The sequence below is a fragment of the Lacerta agilis genome, chromosome 1, assembly GCF_009819535.1.
Source record: "Lacerta agilis isolate rLacAgi1 chromosome 1, rLacAgi1.pri, whole genome shotgun sequence".
Lineage (NCBI taxonomy): Eukaryota > Metazoa > Chordata > Lepidosauria > Squamata > Lacertidae > Lacerta > Lacerta agilis.
Genome location: NC_046312.1, coordinates 63,459,171 through 63,486,891, shown reverse-complemented (window position 1 = coordinate 63,486,891; position 27,721 = coordinate 63,459,171). Strand labels below are relative to the sequence as shown.

At 40.3% G+C, this 27,721-nt stretch overlaps 2 protein-coding genes across 12 annotated transcripts in view; both read right to left on the bottom strand.

Moving 5' to 3' along the window:
- KIAA1549L (KIAA1549 like) overlaps positions 1-8,341 on the bottom strand; it is a 138,935-nt gene extending 130,594 nt beyond the window's left edge. For 4 of the 7 annotated variants that reach the window (XM_033151771.1, XM_033151781.1, XM_033151789.1 and 1 more), the window contains exon 1: positions 7,653-8,337. In XM_033151771.1, coding sequence (XP_033007662.1) covers positions 7,653-7,959 — 307 coding nt within the window. In that variant the 5' untranslated portion in view covers positions 7,960-8,337. Of the gene's footprint in view, positions 1-7,652 lie in introns of all 7 variants that reach the window. The other 3 variants (XM_033151799.1, XM_033151824.1, XM_033151814.1) reach the window with 3 other exon arrangements.
- A 6,102-nt stretch (positions 8,342-14,443) lies between these two features.
- HIPK3 (homeodomain interacting protein kinase 3) overlaps positions 14,444-27,721 on the bottom strand; it is a 73,737-nt gene continuing 60,459 nt past the window's right edge. For 3 of the 5 annotated variants that reach the window (XM_033151723.1, XM_033151734.1, XM_033151744.1), the window contains exons 9-17: positions 27,166-27,284; positions 26,717-26,838; positions 26,460-26,621; positions 25,093-25,389; positions 24,634-24,774; positions 22,422-22,651; positions 21,572-21,699; positions 21,076-21,213; positions 14,444-18,763 (exon numbers count right to left, since the gene is read on the bottom strand). In XM_033151723.1, coding sequence (XP_033007614.1) covers positions 18,290-18,763; positions 21,076-21,213; positions 21,572-21,699; positions 22,422-22,651; positions 24,634-24,774; positions 25,093-25,389; positions 26,460-26,621; positions 26,717-26,838; positions 27,166-27,284 — 1,811 coding nt within the window. In that variant the 3' untranslated portion in view covers positions 14,444-18,289. The remainder of the gene's footprint in view (positions 18,764-21,075; positions 21,214-21,571; positions 21,700-22,421; positions 22,652-24,633; positions 24,775-25,092; positions 25,390-26,459; positions 26,622-26,716; positions 26,839-27,165; positions 27,285-27,721) is intronic. The other 2 variants (XM_033151748.1, XM_033151757.1) reach the window with 2 other exon arrangements.

The following is a 27,721-nucleotide window of genomic DNA, read 5'->3' as shown; positions in this document are numbered from 1 at the left end:
GGCATCAAGACAGTTATCATGATATATTCTAATAAGATCGCTATTTATACAGTGTTTAGAACTTCTTCTATATAGGGGTGGGGAAGCCGTAGCCCTGCAAATGTTGTTGGACTCCAACACCAATCAACCCCTGTGAACATCACCAGTGGACAGGGATGATACGAGTTGTAGTCCAACAACACCTGGAGAGCTACAGGTTCCTCAAAACCACTACCTGCAATAAGAGAAATAATATATCCTCTTGGCAGGAGTCCTTCAGGGTTAAGTCATAAAGATGGTATGTGGGCATACACTGCAAATCAGTACACATGTACACTAACAATCCCAGATAACCTTATAAAAATCTCAATAATACGGTTGTTTCTGTTGGGGTACCCAATGTTTGGAATTCACTCTGCCATGAATTACGACATGCACCAACCTTGATTTTGGTTCAGTATCTATTAAAGACCTATCCTTTTCATGAAACTTCTGCACGTTTTAATACCTTTTTAATCATCATTATTAATACTAACATTATTATTATTTGTTACTTTTCTATACCACCCTTCATCCAAGAATTACAGGGCATTTTACAATACAAAAATAAGTTCTTAGACTTTCCTGCTGTGGTTCTTGAGCTGACGCTTTCAACATACACTGCTTTAATATGCTTTGTAAATGGCCCTGAAATTTGATAATGAAGCATAGTATGCAGATATTTTAAGTAAGTTAATAAATGGATTTATATCCTGCCCTCCCCGACCGAAGTTGGGCTCAGGGCGGTTAACATCACATACATAACATTGGTATAAAATCAAACAATAATTAAATTACCTCCTAAAAACATGTCAAAATCAAATTAAAGTTTAATTAGATGGCTTTCCACAGGATTAGAGTTGGGAACAGTAAGTGCTCCACTGAATTGACATTTCAGCCTTTATGACATAGGAAAACGGCCAAGTAAGCAGCTATTTTTGTGGAGGAGGGTCAAGATATTAACTGATATGCATGAAATTTCATATATAGCTATATAATCCCTAGTGTAGTAAGATAAGACCTTTGGAGCAGGCATTTTAAAAAAAAAAGTTTTTTTATGAACCGCCCTAGTAGGGCAGTTACAGGTAGTTACAGGTAGGTAGCCGTGTTGGTCTACTGTAGTCAAAACAAAATAAAAAATTTAAAAAATCCTTCCAGTAGCACCTTAGAGACCAACTAAGTTTGTTATTGGTACGAGCTTTCGTGTGCATGCACACTAATTGTTCCTTGATAATTTGTCACCCCCCTCCATGATGGAACCAGGGGCGAACCGCCCACCACCACCCTTCCTACGCCCTTGCCCCTGCCCCTGCCCCCCTTAATATTCTTAACAGTGTCTGTTCTCCAGCCTTCAGAGAATGGCTGGAAGTGGGGAGGCAAAAAAGGTCCTCCTTTCCTTCCACTGTGCAGTTTTAATCTGAAATCTTAAGCACCCTGGCCAGGGCTCTGAAACTGCTTGAGCTACTGAAATTCCCTGTTGCAAAACATGCCTAGAACAATGGGAGTTTCGAACGCTGGCAAGGATGACCGATTGGATTCCACTCCTAGGCAACAACTGTTTGCACTGCAATCTTATACTAGTATATTGCAAACTGAGAAACTAGATTTCTAGATCAGAAGTCATACTAGAATCAGTGAAGAATTAACTCAATTTTGAATGTAAGAAGTGCAAACTCTTTTTTCAGATTGCTTTTTGTTGAATACTATATTTTCGATTTGTCTTTCTTTGTTGTGCTATGCTTTTTCTTTTAAAACCAATAAAGCATTGAGAGAGAGAGAGAGAAACTAGATTTCCAAAGGTATGTGTCTTTTGGCACATGGAGTCAGCCGCTAAGAAGGTAAATCTAACACAATAAATTGCCCTTTTATTGAAATGCAGTAGACACACAGTGAATGTGCAGCATGTGCTTGGAGTGAAAAGCGATCTTTTAAAAGGGTACTCTGATCTAAGTGAGAGCAATGTCAAATAACTGCTCACAAAATGCAAACTGGCAAGCATGGCAGTACATTAAGAAGAAAGCAAGTTATTGCTTTGCAATCTACCAACCAGGTGAAAATGACAAGACATGAAACAGAATTAGTTGCTCCAGAATTATTTTTCAATAACAACTGGAAATATTTACAGACCACAAGTCAGATCTTTCACCCATGAAAGCTGTTTCGAATTCAGATAAGAGGGGAGGGGGGACAATGCGCTCTGGATGTGAGCCAAAGAATAACAAAGTAGATGTAGAAGGTTAAAAGGACCAGGGCAAAAGGTGAAGCAATGACTTTGGGTAAAGGAAGTCCAGACAAGGTTTCTATCCAGATGTACATTCATACTGAAGGTGAGCCAATTATAAGGAAAATCCTATTAATGAAATAACATTTGAGGTTCCTTCCAACTCCATGATTGTGAGTTGACCTTGTCTAATCTGGTGAGCTCCCTATGTCTTCTGGTTACTTCCATTTGGCAGCTAATTATTAAGTCGGTGCTGCTCATGCATGGACATTTTGTAATAGTATCCACAGAACTCATCAAAACACTGTCCCATTTTATCTCCTCATTTAATCTGGGTTTCCACAAAATATCCAGTAGGTTTTAAAAAGCAGAACATGTAAATGGCAAATCCAGATTAAACTGGGGGTGAGGACTGGAAAAGGGATGACTTGTTGATGAGGATGATACTATGTGGATGCAAGTTCACAACGAACAGGCCAGCAACTTCCATCTCTCTACTGAACTATCCATTCAAAAGCGAAAACATATAGTGCAAATTATTCCTCATCACTTCCAAAACGGGCACCTATAAATGTTGTACAGTCAGTGTTGAGTTAACACAGCCTCTCTCAACCTGGGCCATCCAGACTACAGCTCCCTTCAGTCCCATTCCACCCTTTTGCTGGCTAAGGTCCGTGAGAGTTGTAGCCCAAAATATCTGGAGGGTGCCACGTTGGGGAAGACTGTTCTATGTGATTGCAACTTTTCTGATATGACGTTTTCCTGCTCACTCTGGAGCAGAAAGGAGCCAAACCTAACTGCCTCTCCTTTAATAATTTCTCTCATTTCTGAAGTGGCTTTACTTCTCCTCAGAGTGGCTCGTTTTCTCTGTTGCTTCTCCCAACTGCTAGGGGAAATAAACCACTCTGAAGAGAGGCAAAATAATAAATAAATAAAAACGGAGAGACAAGGCAGCTACTTAGGGACTCCCCCTTCCCTTTGTGTGTGTCTTTTCTATAACCTCTAGCTTTGTCTACCTGTTGATAAGAGAAAGGCAGAATTCTCATATGGAAGTGCTGTTTCCTCAGTGAGTGTAATGTGGTACCAGGCTCATTTCCCATGAGTTAGTTCTTGAACCCAATGCAGTGGTGCTGTTATAGTATCCACGCGCGGCTAATTTAAATGCTGCAGTATTTGTGGTGTGATTATTTTGAATGGCAGCTGCAGAGGATACTTTAAGGAACACAGTTCAGGTTATGCTGAAAATTATCATCTACAAAGACTTGTAAGACAAAAAATATGTCAGGATACCCTGGGTACAGCATATTAATAAAGGTTTCGGGGCTTTCTATGCACACACAGTCCACTGATTATCTCCTGCTAAAAATAGGGTGTGGAAGTGTTTGCTGGGTAGGAATACCAAAAAAAAAAAACCCAAAACAAAACAGGCATTTATTTGGCCTCTATGGTAAGGAAATGAGCCTTATTAATAAGAAACAATGGTTAAATACCAAGACCAACCAAAGTTGTGATTTCCTACAGGTAACAAAACAGCAATGGCTCCTTCTTTTAAGGAAAACACAGCTTTAGTATAAAGCAATTTGGAAATCAAAAAGATTAAGCACACACTGCCACTTGTCTGCTCTAAATTCAACTTTCTCAAGCTGCTTTTCCTCCTACAGAGTTCCAAATACATACTTTCAAATGTAGGCAACTTGTATGCAAAGCAGCAGGAATGATTCTTACAGATATACCCTTCACTTCTCTCATCCATATTGTCCCCTCCTGAAGTTGCTTTTCAAAAGGTAAATAGGCTACCAGAGTCTTTTGCTCATCTTTCTGTGTCACGTGTAGTTTGGACTTGGGTTCCTGCATGAAAATCCATTTTTAATTCACGGTTAATTCTTTTCTAGCCGAGATTTATGAACTAATGAGTAAATCCCACTGGGCTTTAGAGCTGAAGCTTACATAAATGTGATTTTCCAGCTCAGGTATCATTGACAAAAGGTACCATATTACATTTCAATGGAAATTGAAAAATTTATTATTTTGCTACACCATATTATTTTGCTACACCATAAATCTTACATTTTATAAAAGTCAATAAACTTGTTTTTCCCATAGTAATTTATTGCTGATGACAGAAATATAGTTAAAATTGGGTCCTTTGCATGCAAAGCAGATGCCACTGAGCCACATATCTTCCTGAACCAAAACACAGTGAACTGAAGAGGAACAAGAACTTTGTGGAATTCTGCTGCACCAGTTTTAAGGACCACAGGGTTGCTGTTGTTTTTAACCACATGCCACAATTGCATGCAATCAATATTCACTTATTTCTCTGTTCCAAGTAGACGTGACTCTTGTAAAATAAAGTCTTACTAGCAATGCATCCACCTAGTTCTATAAGTCATCAGATTAAACAGAAATTGAAAGAAAAGATGAGACAGGTTTGCAATGGCTTCTTTTAAACTGGCTTTTCAGCACTTCAGTGCTATGCAACTTGAAACAATCCAGTTCTTTTTGTTCATTTCTAAACAAAGAACCACTATTTGATAATGAGCTTTTCTCAAGGATACTTCACCATTTTATCCTGCTTTCAAAAATTTTGCATTAGCAACTTCTACTTTCCTGGTAACAGTAATATGCTTATGTGGAAAAAATACTCTTTGTTAGGGTTTTTTTCCCACTTGTAAAACATTCATCTTATTTTTCTGTTCATTCACTGTACATGTTATAAAACTATTTTGTACTGTTCATATCAAACAATGATTGGTAGCAAAACATTGGTAGCAAGTTTCCACATCACCAGACAAATGAAAATCTGTTCCACTTGCATAAAGAAATGCTGTCCAACCAGAGTGTCTATTGCAGTGTATTACTAACCTTTTCATTCATCTTTAGGAATATTACACTACAGTTTGCACCTTTTAAAAAACCTGCTACATGACTCAGAAATAAAAGAAACAAGCAATGTTTGGGGAATTCCTACTAACATCACATCACACATCACACATGCACTGTCATTGTTGATTATTATGACTGGAAGTCATGGGAAGACACTGTACATGCAGGACAGGAAAGCAACTCACATTTTCTATCACAAGATCAATCTGTTCCCCTAACCCAAACCTCTTCTCACATTAGAACTAAAAGTTTCAGAACTATCAGTTAGGGCAGGGGGGGGGGACCTTGCCAGATTGGCTAAAACATCTAACCACAAAGTTAGAAGAGTCTGAACACTTACAATTGAAACCTGCATTCTACGTTACAACATACTGTACCCTAATACAAAATCAGATGCAAAAAAATGGCTAAAGGACACATTATTCTGTTATATTATTAAAGGTAAGAAGATAATGCTCTAGTGGGAAACTGACTGGCAGCTCCATGTAAGCTGCTTTATGTCTGCTTTTCATTGGTATGGGATACTGGCCACAATTAAGAACTGTTGACAGGTGCTAATATGCAGTGCTTTTTTCTGGGGGGGGGGTGCAGGGGTACACATACCCCTAAACATTTTGTGAATCTAAGTTTGGCCTCATTGAGGGGAAGTATTTCAATATGAGTAGGAAAATGAGAGTACCCCTAAACATTTTTTAAGAAAAAAAGCACTGCTAACATATAAAAGGCATATTACACATAAACAAGTTTGTATTAACTCCAGTTCAGCAAGGGAAATCTACGAACCAAAGGAACTCCGCTAAATGGATTTCTTTGCTGTATCATAAGCCTGTTATTCTCACACACATCCGTTGAAGGGAACTTCCAACTAGCACTTAGATCCAAATTAGGGCCAGTACATTTAACACTACTTGCCAATTGTACAAGGTATTTTCTCCATTAAAAAATGTTAGAAGTTAACTAATAAGCACATTCAATCAGTCCAACTGAAAGAAAATTAAATGGGAATTAAGCAAAAGAAATAGTTCGTAACAACTTAAGACACACTTATTTGAATGGGACTTAAGTGCACACCAAACCACTTAAAGTTGCAATAATGCTAGTGAAATCCAAACAGGTGTAGTTTTCTCAGGATTGCACCCCATATAAGAATTCAAGTCATAACCTACCAGAAAAGCTCACAGTCAATTATACTAGTGGTATTTGGGGCAGGGGGAGAGCTGTCAGTTTGACGTGCAGAGAAATCCTCCCAGACCCTACATAAGTTCAAGACTATTTGAGTAAGAAATTTCTGTCACTCAACCCTACGGAGAAATAAATTATTACTACTAAATAAATACTAAACACAACGGCCAGAATCCAAAGGTATGTAAGACTAGACCTAGACACTTTAGACTTCTTCATAGCATTCCTGCTAAGCCACATGTCAAGCTGCTTCCGAAACTGAAGGGAATTCCAAAACTGCATGCTCCAAAAATGGGCTTTATATAGTTCATAACTCCACTGATTATACCTCAAAGGAAACAGTCTGAGGGTTGCAGTCATAACCAAAGCATCATGGCTCAGCTAGAGAAGACCCAAATCCTGCAGGAAAGAAATCCCATGAACTCCATCCTCATACAATTATGTCTACACAGATTCATACTACCATTCCTTGTTCACAAAAATATACAGTACAGCATTGTTAAGTTTGATGTCACCCTGTAAGCTGCTACTACTTTCTAAACGGAAAATGGCAGGGAAATGAGTGCCCCCCCCCAAAATCCCCAAGATACCAAGTGTAAGAAATGTTATGCTGGAGATAATTTTTGTACTCTTATCAGCTCTGACACATCTCTTCCCCCCCCTTCCAAAAAGTAATTGTTTGGGGTAACAACAGCTCCTTTTCTCTGCAATGTAAAACAGCTGATTTTTTTGGCGAGGGGGAGGGAGATGCTAGTCAAGAAGAGGCAGCAGAGCACTCGTTCCAACACTGTAGGCCACTTTGAAAACACAGGCTCAGAAACCCTCCTCGTTTGTTATCTGACACACTTCACCAGCCACAGAAAACGACGGCGGGAGGAGGGTGGGCAGCGCCTCGGAATTATTCTGTGCTAAAATATTTACAAGCCTCCAGGCGCCCTCTTGGAAAAAAAAAATCAAATGCGAATCCCATGGCCACCGAAACAACACTGAGGCATTGCAGTGAAGTGCAGCTGTTATGCAGAAGACTGTTAACTTTTGTTTAAATTTGTGGGGAGAGGAGAGACGGGGGGGGGAGGATGGCCCCTTCTTCTGTGCAGCCTCCCTCCTTTCCATTCCAAGGCACCAGAAACCAGGCGCGAGCTTCCCCTCCTCGAGCACATCCCAGAAGAGTATTATTTTTATTATTCGGAACGAGATCGCCGATAACACAATGGCTGCAGCTGTAACGAAGCCCCCCCCCTAGCTCACCCCCCCCCCCGTTCTTCATTAAGCAATTCCTGCTCAGCCTCCCTCTCCCCACCCCTCCGCCCCGCACCTCGCCCGGATCTGAAGGCGCGCCGCTTACCTTGCTCCGCCTGGACCCGTTGGCAAAGGACTAAGAGCACCCCAAGGAGCATGGCAGCCTTGAAAAGGGGCCCTTTGGTGGCCGCGGCTGCCTCGGCGCTTCTCCTATCAGGGCATGGCGGCAGCGGTGGCGGCAGCGGCAACAGCAGCAGCAGCCTGAGGCCAACGCTGGTAGCCCAAGCCCGCGAGATGCCTGCTGCAAAGAGTCCCCGCAGGCGCACGGGAAGCTCACACCTCAGGGTGCTGGTGCTGGTGGAAGCAGCAGCAGCAGCAGCAGACGCCACCGCCGCCTCGTCGCCAAGAGCCATTTGTGGGGCGGCTCAGATGGCACATCCCCGTCGAGGGTCCGGCGCCCCTCAGAGCCCGCGGCTGCCCATCGAGGCGCAAGACAGGTCGCGAGCTCCCGCCGACGCCACCTGACAGCAGCAGCAGCAGCAGCAGGTGCAAAGGCTGCGGAGACGCCTCATGGAACCGCCCGTCGCCGCCGCCGCCGCCGCCGGGCCCTTCCCGCCTCCCCGCCTAGCTGCGGGCGCCGGGACGCCTCTGCCTGGCAACAAGAGACGCCGCCGAGGGGGCCTCCTCGCTCGGCCGCCCGCTGGTCCTCGTGCCTGACGGCTTCTTTCCCTCGCTCCGGGGCCGGAGTTGGGTTTGCAACGCGCAGAGAGAGGGCGCCTCATCTACAAAGAAATCACGTAGCAGCGACACCCTCCGCCCCCTTCCCGCTTATCGAGGGGCGGAGATGGCGGCGCTCCTAAGGCGAGGGGGACCTCTTCTGGGCTCCGGGCGCCCTTGCAGGGCCAGCGCGCGCGCCTCTCCTTCTGGAGCGGGGCTCCCGGGGGGTGGGCTGGCCGCTGGCGGACCTCAGCGTGACCCACACCGCCACGCCATCCACCGAGGGAGGTTCAAAAGGGGTTCCTCAAATGCGCGCCAGCATCGCTCTCTTACATCTTTAAAAAAAAATGGAGGCGGAGTGGAATCGCACCTTCCCACTCTTCGCACTAGGCATGGCAGTCTTTTCCTGATATCAGGGGACTTAGGAAGCTTGTTTCATAAATGCAGTTTTATTGATTTTATGCTGTTCAGAACCATGGTATCTTCTCTTAAGGTAGGCAGGATTTTTAAAGATTATAACTTATTTATTTATTTTGCAAATAAAAAGAAATAATTAAAACCTAACCCTTAGACCACCACCGTCCTTCCCAACAAAAAACAATTGATGCATGTAGAACAAAGGGGCTTGTCCCATTATGTTCTCATGGTGCCCATGAAGTCCAGAGTCACTCTAGAGACAAAGAGGTCTTTGGCATGGATGTTGCAGTACCCCAGAACCAACACTCTGGGAGTCCTCAACACCAAGTTTGAGATTCTGCTATTTTGGGATACCCTATCAGAATCCCTCTGTCCCAGTTGCCAACACATGGTACAAACACTCAGCCCTGGAACCAGGCTGGAGATTAAACTCACCCATAGACAGTAGCCAAAACCCCACACCTTCCCAACTTACGTTGTTGCTGATCCAAATACCTAGATGGTTGTGGCTGAGAAGTATTCATTTCACCTAGGTCAAAGTAATACATTCAAGGACAACTCTCTACATGATCAGGTCACAGATGACAGAGAGTTTATTCTTCAGCTACCTGACTTTAAGTAACAGCGCCAGGATGTCCAAAGTCAAGTTGGCACAGTTACCAAGTTGACCATGGATGGAGATGGACCAAAGTTTGTGCGTGGGGCAATATATTTGTCCTCCCCTTACATAGCCATTTCATATCCCCCCCTCCCCATAATCATTGTTATTGAGTATGTTTTTACCTCTGCATGGCCATCAGACACATTTCCCGGGCACATCATCACATTCAGATGTCCCTAGTGCAAGATGCATGTACACATGCAATTTCCATGCAATTCTAGGTATGCTGGGGCAAATAAATATAAGCTACATAAGCTGGAGGTGGTGCTTGCTGATGCATTTGAGTGAGGAGTAAACATAGTTCAATAGGTTTGTACCACCCTTGAAGACTCAGATTTTCTACTGTTGTGCTCTTATCCCTGGCCTTACTTCTGAATATCCAGGTAGCCGTAGTGGGAAGGAGTGAGTGCTTTGTAGCACCTAAACCTGATGCCAGCTCCACTTTTCCTGAAGGAGAATCCAGCCACAGTTATGCATGCTTTGTGCTCTACATGTGATGCTGATAAAAAATTCTGAATCATGACTCTTGTTTTATACTGTAGTTTGGTTTATGTATTCTTTAATATTATTACCCACCCTGAAGTCTTTTGACAAAGGTCAGGATATAAATGTTAAGCAAATAAAACAAACCAACAAACAAATAAACAGTGCTGCCTTTATTAATGCTAGGAAATTGCACTTGGTTCAGATAGTGGGTGCCAAGCAGTTAACAGCAGCAAGACACATGAAGCATATTGAAACTATAGTCCTGGTTCCCCAGCAGGTTTCCAGTCCCAGTTAAGGGCTCTGGTTTTGACAAAGAAAGCCCTGAGTGGTATGGGTACATTACAAAACACATTCTTCTGTGTGAATCTACCCACATACTTAGATCATTTATGTGCATCTTGCACTTTGGGCATGATGTTTAAAATTAAGAGATTGGGCAGGCCCCCACCCAGTATTTGGGTTGCTCTTTAGACCTCCACACAGGGCAAAATGTATACTCCTTTTTGTTCATTTTTAGGAACAACCCAGATGCTTCTGTACCATCCTCAAAGCCAGTCCCACATACATAAATAAAACATTATAGTGATCTTGGAGGTTACCAGGCATGGATCAGTGAGGCCAGGCTCTCTCCTCCTGCCTTCCAATGGGAACACTCTCACCTTGGCCTCCTCCTTGACTGTCTCTTTGGGAGAGGTCATGGTGTCAAGGATGATTCATTAATACTTTGCTTGAAGTTCTTTTTATTATGAACCTATCACTTATTACTGCTTGATATGCCAATGTTTGTTCCCAGTTTGTGCTCTCTCAAGAAAGATTACAGCAGATACATGTGCACATTGGGAATGCTAGAGTAGAGTGTACGATTTGTGTAAATATTCCTAGTTTTCATGGTGCACGGTGAGTGCTTAAATCTTGCTGCCCACATGGGCCCCACTTGTGTTGACTATATTATTACCAGGTACCATGTAAGGCTGTGGGTACCATTTGGTGTGAGGAAGTACCATATGTGTGCTCTCTGATTTCACCCCATAGCATGCTACATTGTCTTTTTGTATCCACATTTGAACACTTGAAGAACTTGAGATTCTTTAGGGTGCTGGTGTTCAGAAGCAGAAGGTAGAGTTATCTGGGGGGAATCTCAGGATATATAACCCAACTGCATACATATATACATGCAAATAATATAGATTTAGAGGGAGAAGAGTGTTTGTCTTGCATGATACAGTCTTCATTGAAACTGCAAGAAGACACCTTTGAAACAAGAATGCTTGGGGAAATTGTAAGATAAAGAGTCTGAAGAAAAATTGACAACATCTTGCATTAATGAAATATGCAGCCCTGTAGTAGCTTTATAAGGAACCTTTTGTCACTGGATTATGACCATTTTGGAGGGTTACACTTCATAAAGCAGAATATTGAGCCTGTTATTAATGTATGTTATCTTAAAGGTATGTTCTAACATTTGTAAACTGTGCCCAGACAAATCAACCTGTTTGCACAAGGACTTACTGTATTTGTGCAACAGAATGTCCTCTTCCTCCTGTCTCCTCCCCCAAATGTAGTCCAGAGGGTCAGGTGAAACCCCAGAACAGATCTTGAGGGTACAGGAGGGAGAGAGGAAGGCAAATTTCCAGTGCACAGAAGGGACAATTTTGTGCGATACAACCGTCAGTGGTATGCATTTTTTTATTCAGAGGAGACCTACTGATATTAATGGACCTAATGTGCATTAATTCCAGTGTACCTCCTCTCTGTAAAACCTAATTGAATACCACCCTTTATATTTTGATACTTGAATCAAATAAAAATATAACCCTGTATTTCAAATTCTCTATCATTCAGGCAGGGTAGGCAAATCAGTGGGCAATAAAATGCTGGGGTGGGCAACCCCATTCTGTGCACCCCCAGTGCTGCCAATAGTGCTCTTTGCCATTTGGATGCCGTTTCCCTTTACCATTTCTTCTACTTGAACAGAATGTGTGTTTCCTCAGGGGGGTGGCAGCAGGGTAACTCATTCTTTTCCTCTATCTATTGCAAGTGTGGAAGCTATGTGTTGTGGATGCTGTTGCCATGATAAGTGCTTGCGGGGTGCAGGAATCACCTTTGACCTGTGCTCCTTGTCATACCACTTTCAAACAAATAATCTCTATTTAGTGTCCACTTTTTCCCTTTGGGGGAAAATGACCCTGATCAAATTCTTAGTTAAAGCAATTATTAAATTTCCCCATTGAGGAAAAAGCTGGGGAGAAACAGAACACTTTTAAAGAAGCCTGATAAAAATGTAACAAAGAGCAATAGAAAAGGAATGTGGGTAGCAAAAAAAAAAAAAAGCAAAGTTAGAAAACAAAATTTTCTACAAAATATCCACAAGACTATTCAATAATTAAGGCTGCAGATATCATTAAAAAGAACCACAATGCTGAATGCTGAATAAACAAAAAAAGATAATTCTGTCTTGAATGCTTGGCAGCTACATTCTCAGGAAATAAATAATATGAAGCTAAAATATATTCAATTTTCTGTTGGTAGTCTTTTAAGATACTATTTTGCACTCATTTCATTTTTTGTCTGCAGGCATTGTTCCTCTCAGCTGCTGTGATGACTTTTAGATGTGTTGCTGTGTCATCAATGTTGTGTCTTAATGGTTTGGAATGCTGTTACCGTTGTTTTGTTTGACACACAAACATATCCCCCCTAAATCTGTAGTCCTAATATTGCTAAATGAAGCAAAATGCTCTGCATTATTGGTATTTTAAGAAAGTGCAAACAAATTTTAATGAAAATTGTAACAATTTAAGCTGCTTCTTTCATATTTCATGGGAAACAAGATTCCATACAATACCTTGAAACTTCCAAAAGGAACAGGAAATTTTTTGTTCCTGTCATAGTAATCTTGCAGGACCATTCGGGCAGAGCCCCCTGGTGGAATGCATTTATATTACTTGAAATTTTAAATGCTTTTATCAAATTTTATTAAGGCAACAAATACCCATAGCATGTATTTAAAATTTTATGACACGCTGCAAAAGTACAATGTCAGGTGATATTTCTTACATGCTGGATTTTGCAATTACTTTGGTATGCCAATGATTCTGCTACTGAAAATACAAAGATCTCAAATGCAGCATGCCAACTTGTAAAAATATGTCTGCTAGGAGTAAAACTCATGGAAACAACTATGTAGGAAAAACATCTTGTGTGCAACATATATTGGGGAATTTTCAGAATAAATGTTTATTCATCTTGATTATCCTTTTATTACCATTACATTACAGATGAAGGGAGGGAATAACAATCATTCAAAAATACACAGAGCTTGGAAGGAAAAAATGATGTTTATCATAAAACTGTACAATTGGATGGATCGGATGGAACAAAGAACAAAAAAGAACACTGGGTTGGCCTAGTGAAAATGTCCCATTTGAGAAACCACAACCAATAATCAATGCATTGCTGTTTCCACATGGGAAAAGGAAGTTCTTTTTTTAAAAAAATAGTAGTAGTAATGTACTGTGCTAAGCGGTAGCATCTCTGGGTTATTTGTGGGGCGTAAGAATTTCTTTTTTCTCCCTTCAAAGTATGGTCCAGCCCCCCACAAGGTCTGAGGGATAGTGGACCAGCTCCCTGCTAAAAAGGTTTGCTGACCTCTGATCAGTAACTTGCTACTACCTGGAAATAGCACAAGGATTGGTAAGAGATTACATTATGCACATCAGTTGCTTGATACATGGAGGTCTTTTCTTCAGCTGTCCATGTCATTGTGGATGAGGGAATTTGCCCTAAGGAAACTAGTTATATATTATATTCCATGGCAGTTTCACTTTGCTTCCATGCTATACGGGGATAGGCTATTGTTACTGCCTGCCCATTTCTCACTAACCATTGCCCTTGTGAGGTAGGCTTTCAGCTACCTAGAACTAAAATGCAGTTGGCACCACAAGGTATAATTATATATAACATCCACAGCAGCCTTAATAGAAATAGGAAATGGCTATTCCTTCTCCCACTTCTGATGTTTTCATCATCCTTCATCAAAATTAGCAACTTTGGCAAAAAAAAGTATAACTGCTTTATGAATAAACTTTGTGGTTTTTAGCACGATGATTCTCTGCATGGGACTGGCGTGAGCAGGTATTCTTTTCTATCAATTCCACATCAGACTGTCTGCTCCTCTAACATACATCACATGTATTCCATTGAGAATGGAAATAAATAATACCGGTAATCTACTGGAGCATCATGTCCCAATACAACCTTAAGACAAATGCTTTCCCCACCATTTGGCAACTTGTACCATCACCATTCCACTGGCACCATTCCACTGGCATCTTGTCAGAAAAGCTGCAATTTTCAATGAAGTTCAAAACCACCATGTGCTCCAATAGTTACATTTTCTGTTGACTGGCCAAAAATGGAAGCTCAAGTGTTCTTGAAGGATTAGACCACTTCGGTCAAACTATTTTGGAGGAAATCGCGTCACTAAGATAAAGCTGGTGGCCTGAATCCTGTGAAACTGGAAATTTATATAAATGAGCCCTTAAGAGTTAGGGAAAAGATTGAAAAGCTTTTCAGTTATCTCAATCTACTTTAATAAAAATAAAAGCCGACAAGTTCCATTTGCTGCAATATATATTTTAATTCAAAGTGAATCTCGACAGTAATACACCATAAATTCTTATTTTGACACTCACCAAAATAGTCACCTGGAAAACCCGCTTTTTGTGACAAAGTACAGAAGGCTTGGTCACATTTAAATCACTGAGAACTAGAGAGAAATACTATCGCAAACTGTAGGAAACATTACATCCATAAAAATTTTCCCAGTCCTCTTATTGTAATATTGCACAGTGCAATTGCTACATGGCAAACTAGTGTAGCACAGAAATCAAGAACAAAAAAGCCACAAGTCTACAAATAATTGTTAAACTGTAACAGTTCAAACTTAGTAACCAAATCTATATTAGTTCTAAAACAAATCTTTCTACAGCTTGCAGTGTGATTTTAGCATTTACTGAACACAAACCAAGTTAAAATTAGCAGTAAATACAGAATATTTGAAAATTAAAAATAAAATAATTAGTTAATACAGTAGTATATTTGATCAATAACACACCCTGAATTAAAGTTAAAAACCAAATACAAGGGATTCATATAAAAATTAAATTTCCAAATTAAAAATAGTATGCAATTTTGCTATCGTGCAGTGTTTTATTTAAAAGGCATCAGAAAAGTAAGATGTATATATGGGATTACTTTGACCATAGATTTACACCATTTTTTTTGTCTGGACACCCTTAGCCCTCCTAAAGCTACAGCAACCATAAGTAGGTTATCCCACAGCTAAATTATTCCGCTGCAACCACAGTTAACAGAACTGTTTTGCTGTGCAACTGCAGAGTATAGCCTGAGAGAGGGCAGATCTAGTCCTTCACTGCAATGCTCACTGCAGAACTGGTTGTTGAGTAGCACATTATACTTATTGTTGATTGTGGCAGAACTTAATTCATCACTTCTGAAAAGTAAAAAATATTTGCTCTATTGCAGTATGCTAAGAGCCAGAGGTTACCTTTGGGGTATTACTGTTAGAAGCGGTTCTATGTTTGACATGGTTTAATGTATTAAGTACATTAGCTGTGTATCCCAAACACAACTTAAAACATAGCAAATACTCTACAGAGCAAGACAGATCCAAGTAAATTAAGGGAATACATTTTTATTTTTATTTGGTGATAATTATAGAAAAAGTAAGCTAACTTCGAGTGCTCATGGCTCCTGGTGCATCCACTGCCAGCAATGGAGATAAGCACCAAGAAATGCCATTCTCAACACCAAGGAGTTAACAGAAAAGAGGAATTTACTGAACCATAAACATTAAGGAACATGACAAAATCTGCTTGATTATTTTGTTGATTCCATCTGCTTCAATATATGCTGAAAAGGTTTCAAATTAGATCACGTTATTCTTGTCTTTATTTGATAAGAGACATGCATTTGTATTTCTATAAAACACATAAACTGTTTATGAAAAACCCAGAATACTCCTTTAGTGTGCCCAAGAGCATGTCTGCACTCAATGGGACTTGTCACTCTTTTCATCTGAACAGCAACTCTCCTATGCCATTATCACAAAGCTGGGTTTTAAGCTTTTCCAACTTTCAGAAGTGATTTTTATTTTTATTTTTTTGGTACATGACACAGGGCGCTTTTTTTTAAAAGCCCCACCTTGTCATGCAAAGCTGCAGCAATCTGACTGTGGCCTAAGAGTTGTGAGAAAGGGTTAGGGTTTATTTTCATATTCAGCCATTAAAATGTACTGCTGGTTTTGGTTTTTGTCAACTAATACTGCTGTATTTCAGTCCTGAAAAGTAAATCAAATGCAGGCACATTTTTTCCACTTAGACATTCATTAAATAAAACACTGCTTGTGTTAAAGGAACAAAGAAAAACTCTATCAGCTGTTAGACTGCTGAGGCTGCAATCCTCACACTTTCCTAGAAATAAGGCCCACTGAACTCTGTGGGATTTACTTTTAAGTAAACATGCCTAGGATTGTGCTTGAGAGAAACCCTTTGCACTCCTATTCCAGTCTATGCTGCAATAACTGTATTCCAGAATCTTTGTTTATATAAAAAAAGTTAAGTCAAGCCACCAAGATAGTTTTCTTAAGTGTCTACACAATGTCAATATGAACACATACAAATTAAATTACATGGATACACCCATTTATATGCAATGATAGTTAATGGAGATAAAATACTGATGCAAATAACACACCCCAAAATAACATATGCAATTGTCTTCCATCATTTACAATATAGTAGTTACAACACTCCAAACATGAAAGCAAACAAAAACAAAATCAACCCCATACTTCCATTTCATGTCATTAGACTTATACAGAAATTAGAAGGGTAAGAACTAGTTAAATCACCTAATTTCACAGCTATCTGAAGTGGCAATCATTATATAGCAGCTTATCTATGATACATTCAAGATAGATGATACAATTTATTACTTGCCTCATAAGCTAAAACACAACCTCACTTGAATACCCTCCTTTTAAAACCCATCCCTATCACTACACTTGAGGTCTATGAAAAAAGTAGCTACCTTTTAATAGGAAATGGATGATTAAGTCTTTGGTGCTGCAAAAGCAATCTTATTTGAACAAGAACAAAAACACACACGCACACACACACAGAGAGAAATGATGCACTTCCTAGAGGGGAAAATGCATGTAATTTGTTGTCCCTGACGGAATGTATTAAATAAGAAAATACCCCCACCCCAAAAAAAGGCTAGAACAAATACTAGAATGTAAAAAGGCTAAAATCTCTCCCATGCATAAATGAAAAATTGCACACAAAGTACTCACACCTTTTCAAGCTTCAATAGTAAATATTCTGCTACTATTTATTAAATACTGCATGGTTTGCTCAAGCTAAGATGAAACCACAGCATGAATCAATGAGCATTTTGCTTTTTTCTTTCATAATCTAGCCAAGTCATGCCTACTGCACCTCTAACAGGTTATTAAAATCCAGTTGGACTTAAACACTTTGAAAATAAACTACTTAGATTGTATTGCAGTTCCACTGAACAGTATAAAACACCATTTTTTTATTCAACAGCTACTGAATCAACTTTTCCTATGAACTACAAAATGCTTTCCGTGAAGCTGATCATTCGGGGGGAAATATCAGACAGCAGAATTCAGCTACAGCAAAACATGCTGTCCCCTAGATAAAGAAATCACAACCTATACTAAAATCATACCACACACAAATAAAAAAAGAAAGAGAGCGCGCATAACTCTATGAAATAATCAGCAAAACTGAATGTTAAGTGCTGCAGTCCTCAACATTTATAATATAGTAACATTAACAACCTCAAATATTTAAGGCACTATGTGTGGGAACAGTTTACAATGCAGCTGAGATTATTAGGACACCAACATTTAAGAGCAAATTTCTAGGCAACTTTGTTTTTGCCCATGCAAAGGACACATGCAATGTGAAGAACAGCTCAACCTTTTTTAGATAAGTGACTCGACACTGAACACCAAGATACATAATACAAACAAGTTACTCATACATGATACTGATGACACATGTGCATCTGTTGCTCTAAATCTGTACACTCAATGGCTTCCCAAATGTAGACGTGTCTCGCACTAGTTAGAAGGCAATTTTATAAAAAATAGTAGGAGCAGCAAAACTGGATTTCTGCTCCCATAAGTCACCTGTCTGGAGTTACTCTATAAGAAGATAACATGACTAAAGACAAATTTATACCAAATGTGCAAAAACACATTAAAAGTGAGTTAAAGCTCAAGGTTGTTTAAATTGCACCCAAGTCTAACATGATTAAAAAAAATATCTTTTTGTTGTGCCATGGCTAATATTTATTAAATACCATGTTTTCCTCTCAAATCACTGAGCTCTGTCAGCGTACTTGAGTTCTCACATAAATGGATACTGGCTGAGTTTCGTTGGACTCAATGGAAATCCTGTGTAAGCAGGTGATGCAATGTAAGAATGTGGTGGGAAAATTGGTTTGTACTGAGTCTGGTGGATGGTTGGGGAAGGTAGCAGTCGGGGATTTATGCCCACTGGGACCTGGTGAACTATGCCACCGTGATGAGAGATACTGTAAGTGGGATGCTGTAAGATCGGTCTTGAGGTACATGGTGAGGCTAGGATGTGGGCAACGGGAGCAGCAGTAGTGAGGGGCGCAGATGATGGATACGGCAGAATAGCAGGCTGTCCTCCAAGATGTGTACTTCCAGCCAAATGTGCATGGACTGAGGTATGAGTGGGACTTCCATGTTGAAGGGAGAATGCATGACTGGCAACATTAGCTGGTATATATGCCTGCTGTCTCCAATGACCACAGTTTCCATTCCACTCCTGAGACCCAGATCCAAAGTGTTGAACCTGTCTCAAGAGAAACTGCAGTTAATTTCAAGCAGTAAATACAAGATTTCTCCATCTCCAAAGTGGACAGCTATCACATCTAAACAATCTTTCCTCTGTTTCCACCAACGCTGCCTGAAACATGTTTGGGGATGGTCTTTCTCCAACTCCTTGCAGTCATATATGCCCACCACCCCACAATCATAAGAACTACGCTGCTGGATCAAACCAAGGGGTCGTCTGGTTCGGCATTTTGTTACCATAAATGGTCTTCAACTGGTGGGACGGGACCATACTTGTGGGTCACAGCCTGACCCAAGGTGGGTCACACAACAGGAGCGCTACCACCATGCAAATAGATGGTAAAAGGTTAAGAAATGGGTCCCCAAATGCATGTTTGGGTTGGAAGTGGGTCCTGGGTATGAAAAGCTTGAAGACACCTGGGCTAGCTGCTTCTGAGATTAGAAGCAAGGCATGAGGAAAAGCATCATTAGTTTGTCCCCACCATCTGGTACTCAGAGGTGTATCATCTCTGAATATAGAGTTTCCATCTAGCTAGGATTGGAATAGCCTGACAGAATTATCCACCTTGAATTTGTCCATTCCTTTTTAAAGCCATGCAAATTAGTGTTGGTCAACACGTATTGCAGCAATTACAGCTCCTAATTTAAGTATGTGTTGACCTGGATCCAGAGTTTCTTTAAGTGAAACTTTGATCATAGAATATTCTCACTGAAGGGGTGGGGGAGCAGGCAATTGTCACTTATGTCTGTCCCTCTACAGCCCTCTGAAAAGCTACCCTAGAGGGTTGGAGAACCCTCTGGAACCATGTGAGAGGTGGCACTGGAGGCTCTAGGGGAAGGAGAAATCGGAAAATTGCTTCCCTCCTTCTTCCCCCCAACAGAAGCCTCCACTAAATCACAGTGCTGTCTGTGAATGGAAGGAGCCCTTTCATTTGCAAAAGGGACCTTGATCCAAATCCATTGTGTGCAGTCGTGTTTTTTCTCCTATTCTGAACCTGGTGACCCCAAAATCCTCATACTGTGACTGGAAGAACAGCCTATCTTCTGTTCCACCCCTTTTTATAATGTTGGGACTGGTGGAAGGTAGAAAACAAAATAGTTCTGGCAACTGGGAATTAGACAAGACCAATCATGTGAATGGCTTGAGAGCCAACGGTTAATGTCCCCTATTATAAGAACAATTTATAGACTATTATGCATAGCATTATGAATTAAGAAGCTCAAAGCTTTTTATATGAATTATTGATCGCATTCTCTGACACTGGATATGTGATGCAACAGGAGAGGCAGTTCAGAATACCTTCAGGTAAATTTGACTATATTAATTTTGAAGTTTCTCTCTTGAATCCTGCCCCTTAAAACCAATCAATATGTAACATCACAAATGATAATGTGCACACCTATATATGGAAACACAATGAGAGAATTTCAACTGCATTTTTTCAAAGGAATCTATGAACTCATGAATATATGAATAACCAATTTCTAAGTTATGCTTCTCAATATAGTCATGAGACTTCTAGAAAACTTATCTATGAGTCGAAAAACACACACATAAGTCACAAATTTTATAGCATGAAACACAAATGAATGCATGAATAAACCAGATCCACACTGATCCGAAGCACAGCAAATATGCTTAAACAAAACAAAACTTACTGGGTAACACTTAGACTTTGGCCCACGTTCACATTCAAATGAACCATACTGTGTGTGTGTGTTCTACACAACTATGGTGTATGTGTATGCATGTTTGTATGTCCCAATGTAAATACCACAACTATGCAAGTAGGGCAAATCACACAAGTCCCTCTTATCCATGCCGTTGTGGTCATGTGACATATACTGCGGCCTTTCAAAGTATTGCCAGAGCCAGTATTTGAATTAAATTAACGTTTCTCAATGGCTTTGTGTAATGCCTCTTTCTTGTTTAAGAAAAAAACATAACTATGAAGAAGCAGCTCCTACACAACTTTCTGAAGGAGTTCTCAGACTTGAACACAATGGATGGAATCCAAGAAAGCACTAAGGCAAACGTTCTGTCAGCACAAACATTTCTGCTTGGGAAATAGGAAGTTATAGCCCTCTCCTCCCACCCTCCACCCACCCACCAAATCTGTTTCCAACTCTCTGGAACAGACTCGGTGAGGACATGGGCCTACACAGGCGGAGAAGGGGGGGGGGAAATCCCATTGTGAAATTGAAATGCTTGCACTGACAGGACTCATTAACAGAATATCGCCCAAACTGTAGGTGTAGATACAATTTTTTGCTGTATGCTTAACCACTTGCAACATTCACAGAAAATACCACTGTACGAGTCCTCAGTGTTATCTGGTGTGTAAAAGGTATCCTCAGGAAAGCATCTACAGAAGAGTGGCAGCCCCTTAGATAGGTAGGTTCAAAGCCATTTAGAACTTTAGGTCCAAACCAGAATCTTGTGTTATGCTAGAAAAGAAATAGAGTGTCAAATGCAGACCCTGGAAGATTGATGTCATATGTTCGTAGTGGTCTACTCCATCATCAGGAAATGGGATATCAAATTATGTATGAACTGCAGTCGCTATTTAGTCTTCAAGGAAGCCCAACATACTGCATGTTAATTGTCTCTACCTGATATCTCAACCAGTTTGAAAGTTTCTCTTTGGTTAATTTGATTAAAATTATAGTTAGCAAAGGTCAGCATGAAAGATAGATGAAGTAGTGGGGATGGGTTTGAGTCATGTGTGTGCAGTAGATTTCAACATAAAATCCAAATATCTGAACCAATAAAAACATCTCTACATTACAATATTTACATACATACCTGACTGAGGTTTGAGTGCTGCTGATGGAATGCTGATATCAATTTTCGTTGACGATTGCCCAAGCCAGAAGGATGGTTTGTTTTGATACGGGCAGATCGGCGTTTTACCAATGGTTGACAGGTGGTAACTAGCAAAATATGAAAATATCAACATAGGATACAACAGGGTTGCTTCTAATGTTGCCCCTTTATTCATCTTAATTGTACAACATTAGAACATTCAAGGGAAGACAGACTAAACCACACACACACACACACCCCTTGTTATTATTGGTTTGGGGGGAAAGCACCCAAAAAAACATCTCTGTAGGGCCAGGAGACCCTCCTGGGCATAGCTGTCAACTTTCCCCTTTTTTGCAGGCAATTCCCTTATTCCAGCGCCATTTCCCATTGCGAAAAAAGGGAAAGTTGACAGCTATGGCCGTTTCCCAATGCGAAAAAAGGAAGGTTGACAGCTCTGCTCCTGGGGTGCAGCCTGAGGGGGATTCAGGCAGAGGAAGAAATTGTTGAAAATCACAGGGCAAAATCTTGCATGGCTTTTGCCCTGTTTTCACTGGAGCAGGAGGTGCAGAACCAGGCAGAGATGGCAGTCCATGAACATTGGACACAAATACCTGTACTTGCAAGTGTGTCTCTGCACAGATTTCAGTGACTCACTGCTCTGCCTGAAGAGCCCACCCCACAGTCCATACTATTCAAATGAGTCCCTCCTAAAGAGAGTTTTTGAGTATATGGGAGAAGAGATAGAAATGATCTGTTACCCAGGTGGCCCTCCATTCATGCAATCTCTGCATGCAATCTACATTGAACAAAATGTGGCCAGCATAGAAAACAAATAAGCACCAATTACCTGCATTTGTAATTTGCTCATCTGCATTTAACCTGTTCTGTATCCTCATTGGTGGCACCACCACAGTACAGACAGCTGGTTTGGCTTCCAAGTTAGCTGAGGTTCTTGTTTCTGGGTTTTCATTGGTGTCTTCTGCAAAACTATTTTCTAGGAATGGACTGTCGTGGCCTGAAGACTCTGAACTGGGAGAACCATCCACAGTGTCACTTTCTTGTTCATCATCTGACATGCTACAGAAATAAAGTAAAGCACCATTATGAAGGGTACACATTCATTCCTTTTGCAGCACACATCCAAAAACAAAACAAAATAAAAACATGAAAAATTAAGTTTAAACAGGAGAGCTGAGGTTCTTGACTCTAAACTTCCAGCTTTCCAAAATCAATCCAAGTTTCATTCTATAAACAAACTACTAGGGAAAGTGTGGACATCTTCAAAAAACCAAGGAGCTTTAGATCTGTACATAAAATGTACCTTTCCCCAAGAAATCAACCAATACTTATGAATGGAGGTGCTGCACTCTTATCCCAATTTACTCTCTCTAACACCACTTTTCACTAGTCTCTGGTTTTAAGCAACTTCTAAGTTTTGATGACTAAAGGGCAGACAGAATGTGTATTTGGTTCTGTTTATTGTTTTCTCTTGTTGCTGATGGTTTTGATTATAGTTAAGATTTCTTTTGGGGGGCTGGATGTTTCATACTGCTAGATTTAGTATTGTTTGGTGCTTGGAAAGTACTGTTGATATTTTACTCCATAATTATTGAAGTCACACTGAGAGTTTTACTCCTAAATTCAGCCTATAAATGTTTTAAAATGAAATAAAGTAACAGTAAAATAAATGTCAGCCCTGATCTACCAATTTGATTGCTGGCCGATTTCTGGTGGCACTCACACCAGAAAATATTTTAATTCTGCCAGCAGACCACACCTAGGGGAAGGGAAGTAGATGCCCCCAACCAAAACACAGGTAGTGTCCATGTACACTCTACCTACCAGCATTCAGACGGCAGCAAATCTGCTGCAGACCCCAATGAAGCTGCAGCTTCATTGCCATTTATTATCCGTTCTAGTGACTGTGACATCACTCTAAAGCTAAATTAACTTCATTTACCCTAAGTGACGTCATGTAGCCAATCCGAATAGCTGCATATCTATGTTACTGTTGCTAGGTAGGAAAGGGTTATCTTTCAAATAAAAAGTGACACCAATTCTGTAGCTGATTAGGACTACAAACCAAGTTTAAAAATGTAAGCTTGGGGGGACTCTTTAATCTAACAATTGGAGGTGGTGAAGTCCCTTTTGCATGTCAAAAATATTCACTGGAGGACATCTGGCTCAGCCCTAGCAATTCCTTTCATCTTTTTAATTAGGGTTGCGTAGTTGTCATGGCAATCGTTGTCAGGGCAGCAAGGTAATTTTATAAAGGATCTTTAAAATGATCACAAATCCAGGACTTTCACAACTGTACAGAGCTGCTCATTTGAGTACAGAGCTCTACAATACTTAATTATTTAACTCAACAATGGATTTAAATTTATATCCAAGAATTAGTGATGCAACTGAGCTATCACCATTAGATTCTGAGAAAACCATAGAACTAGTTGGGCGTACAGTAATAGAAAGGTGCTGTTGACTATATCGTTAAGATTCATTATTATTGACATGATTGGCATATACAATCATTACATATCAGGAAGGCACCATCTCTATTGCTTTTTTCCACTGTCTATGGAAGACCTTCCTTTTTAAACAAGACTTTAAGTGACAATCTCTATCCCCATCTATATTTGTATTGGATTTGTAATTGTTTTTACATATGGAATGGTTTTATTTTTGATATTTTTTTTACTGTAAAATCACTTAACAGATATTTGATGGGAAATGATTCATTTATAATAAATAAATATCCAAACAGTTATGTTAACATAATTATCAAGACTTTACAGAAGGCTAACAGTGACAGGCCATATCCAGCCTGCTAAGGCTTCTCCTTCAGGAAGCTTTATTACCCAAACCCTTGTTTCAAAAAATCCAGTGCACAGAAGCATTGTCACATATACAGAGAGAAATCTCTGTTGAGGCAGATATGGTCAAAACATTACAGTATGTAACCTATGCTTAAGAATGCTTCCAGAAATAGGTTTTAGAAATGGGACTCTGAGGTCTTTTGCCACACAGGGACATCAAACCCAGTTATGTACATTTCTTACCTGTTGGGTCTTTTGCAAGGGGATGGACTGGACTGTCCAGAAGAACTAGAGCTCAAAGTGCTGTCAGGACTGCTTAATGAACACACACGGTCAATATTTAGCGTACTCTGGCAAGCTTCACAATCTAGGCTCCCTTTACATCTGAAATGCAAACATACATAAATAAAACATTCATCCTGCACACTTCTCGCTAAACATCGATTGCAACTTCTAGCTGCATTGATTTAGTGCCAACTGTGTGCTAAGCTATACTACGAAGGCTGAAAGCTGTGAAACTCAAAGAGGTGTAACAACCTGCCGCCTAGAAGTGGCAGCCATGTTCCAAGTGATTTAAGCTGATTCAAGTGAATGTGCTGGTGCTGTATATTTAGGAAGCTCCTCTTACTATCACCAAAGCACCAACTCTCCAGCACACCCCTGAGGAAAATGGGTTAAAATAAGCCCAAAGCTACTACTTACTCTGCAAATGAATGCCTTTGTGCCACATCATCTTCATCTGTGTCACTGCTGATGGTGATCACACTGACTGGTGGACTTGGGGAATCTGCAATAATGATAGCCTGCCGCTGTTTGTTTGAAACAGATGAATCAGGGTCCTGCCTGATGGGTGGTTTGCAACAGTTGCTTTCCTGACCAACCGAGTTACAATTGTCCTGTGTTTCTACACAGCTTAGCTTCTCACCAGCCTTTCCATTGCTTATCTTTGGAGACACAAATGCTGAATTTTGGATATTGGTATTTTGTAACACATTACTCCTGCAAAGAAGACATTTATTTAGACAAGTCATAAAGATGTTCTTTATCAAACAAATGTAGGAACTTTACTTCACCCTCCCCAAATTGACTCAAACTAGAACATAAGACTTTGAAACAGCAATGAATATAAATCAACGCATGAAACATAAAACAATGAACATACAGGTAACACTGTCAATGTTGTTTTCCAGAGCAATCATGGAAAACGTTTCAGGTAACTATTGCATATCACAAGCAGGGTTGTTCAGATGCTGCAATGCAAGGTTCAAAGTTGGATTTACCAATGAAATGTAGTACAATACGCTGAAGATACCATTCTCTTAAAAAGGAAAGAAGGAATGAAGAAATGCTGGCTTGGACACCATAAACACTTTTGAATCAGATTCAAAATCCACTGAAATCATCAGGAATTGTGTTCACTGACTTCAGGGGACATGAATCAGGGGTTACTTAACATAGTTCACCAGTGTAACTGTCCTTCCCGGTCTTACGTTTCTCCATTACTGAAATGTCCCATACCTTTGTAAATAACTTCTGTAGTGATGGGGCACATTTTCTCCACAGAGCACTTAAAGTGTTTCTTGCTGCCAGCAAAAGAAAGACTATTCTTAATACTATTCTAAGTCATATTATGACTATTATACAATTTCTCTATTTTCAATAGTCCAAATTTTACAATTCCTCATGCACATGAGTCTAGGAACTGCTAACTGAGTCTACCTGCAAATCTTAAATAACCAAACCAAAGTCTATTTCTGCAGATAAATATAGTCAAAGCCACTTTTGTCACAAGAAGAGAGAAGATCAAAGGGCAGCAAATGCTGCTTTACATTATTTCCTATTTTGTTACCATCCCTTGGTTTTAACTGGTAGGCTTCTGATCAATTTGAACTGTAACACAGTATTTAATGTTTAAAGAAATAAATGTTCTAACCAAACTAGTTTGAGGTGTAACACCTTGGTGAGCATGCAGCATTCATAAATATACAGCCCCCTTTTTAAAGGGATTTTGAAAGAATGATTATTATTTTTTACATCTAAATGATCCACAAACACCATATAAAACCAACCTGTTCTGGCACACTTTATTTCTCTTGGTTGGTGTGGGCTGAGGCCAGACTACATGTGCAATGCCCACACTGATTGGTTGAGGAGCAGATAAAGTTATCTGATTGGTTAACAGAGACTGTGTCATCACTGAGTTGTAATGGTTGCCATGGGGAATCATCTTCCTAGGGAGGACAGAGGAAAATACATCATTATTAAAATATAGCAGAGCTGCGTACTTCATTTTCAAGCACAAAATCAAAATACTGTTTTGACGTACCCCCAGTCTCCAAGTCTCTGCGGGCCAGCCACAGAATCAGAAGCTAGTGTTGTAGGAGGAGCCACAGGGGTCACTTGCTGCCATGTTGGAAGCAGTATCTGCTGTGTTCTGTTAGACCACGTCTGTTGTAAACATATAAAGCGTAATGAATAACTACATCCCAATATGTTTAGCATCCTTTTTTCAAGTCCATTTAGCCCAAAGTACTCTCAGAACAGACTGGCAGCAGCTCTCTGACAACTCTGATAACAGATCTTATCAGTCCAGGCGCCCAAAGGTACTTTTACATGGTAATGCAGGGAGTGTAACGCCAAGACAGATTACATGCAAAGCATTTGGCCTGTCACTAATCTACAGTCCCTCTCAACTGATGTGATTTTACTTCAAAATCTGTCAAACTAATATCTATGACTCTGAAAATGTGAAACCTACAGCATCAAACAACATACCTGAGAAAGGACTCCTCTTATCTGGAGTGGCTGCAGGGTTGGGGCCTGTGTGACCAACGGCACTGCATTATCAACTCTTACAGAGTAACCATTGGGCTTCCCATGATTAGCATGAATTCCTAATTCACAAATATGAAAAGGGGAGTTAAGATTGAATCCAAATTAATAAAAGGTTAGCATACAGAATTCATTTCTGAGCCTGATGCAAACTTTGCTTAGGGAAATGTTACTCAGTTCAGTTATCACCTAGGGCCAAATTGCTTCTGACCTGATTGCTAAACCATAATCTAACAAACAGAAGCATCCCCAAAAACTCCTCACTCTCCTCATTTCTCCTTCTACACCATGGCCAAGATGGGACTGAAGCAGCCAGGCTCAAATCTGCTGCAGGCCAACCACAGAATCAGAGGATAATGCTGTAGAGGAACACAGGGGCTACTTGATTCCAGGCTGTTTCTATCAGAGTTGGGCACCAATAACACGAGTGCCAGCATGCCACAAATTAACCAAACCTGAAACACTTCACTTGAGATGCAGTGTAGCATTCAGCACAAGA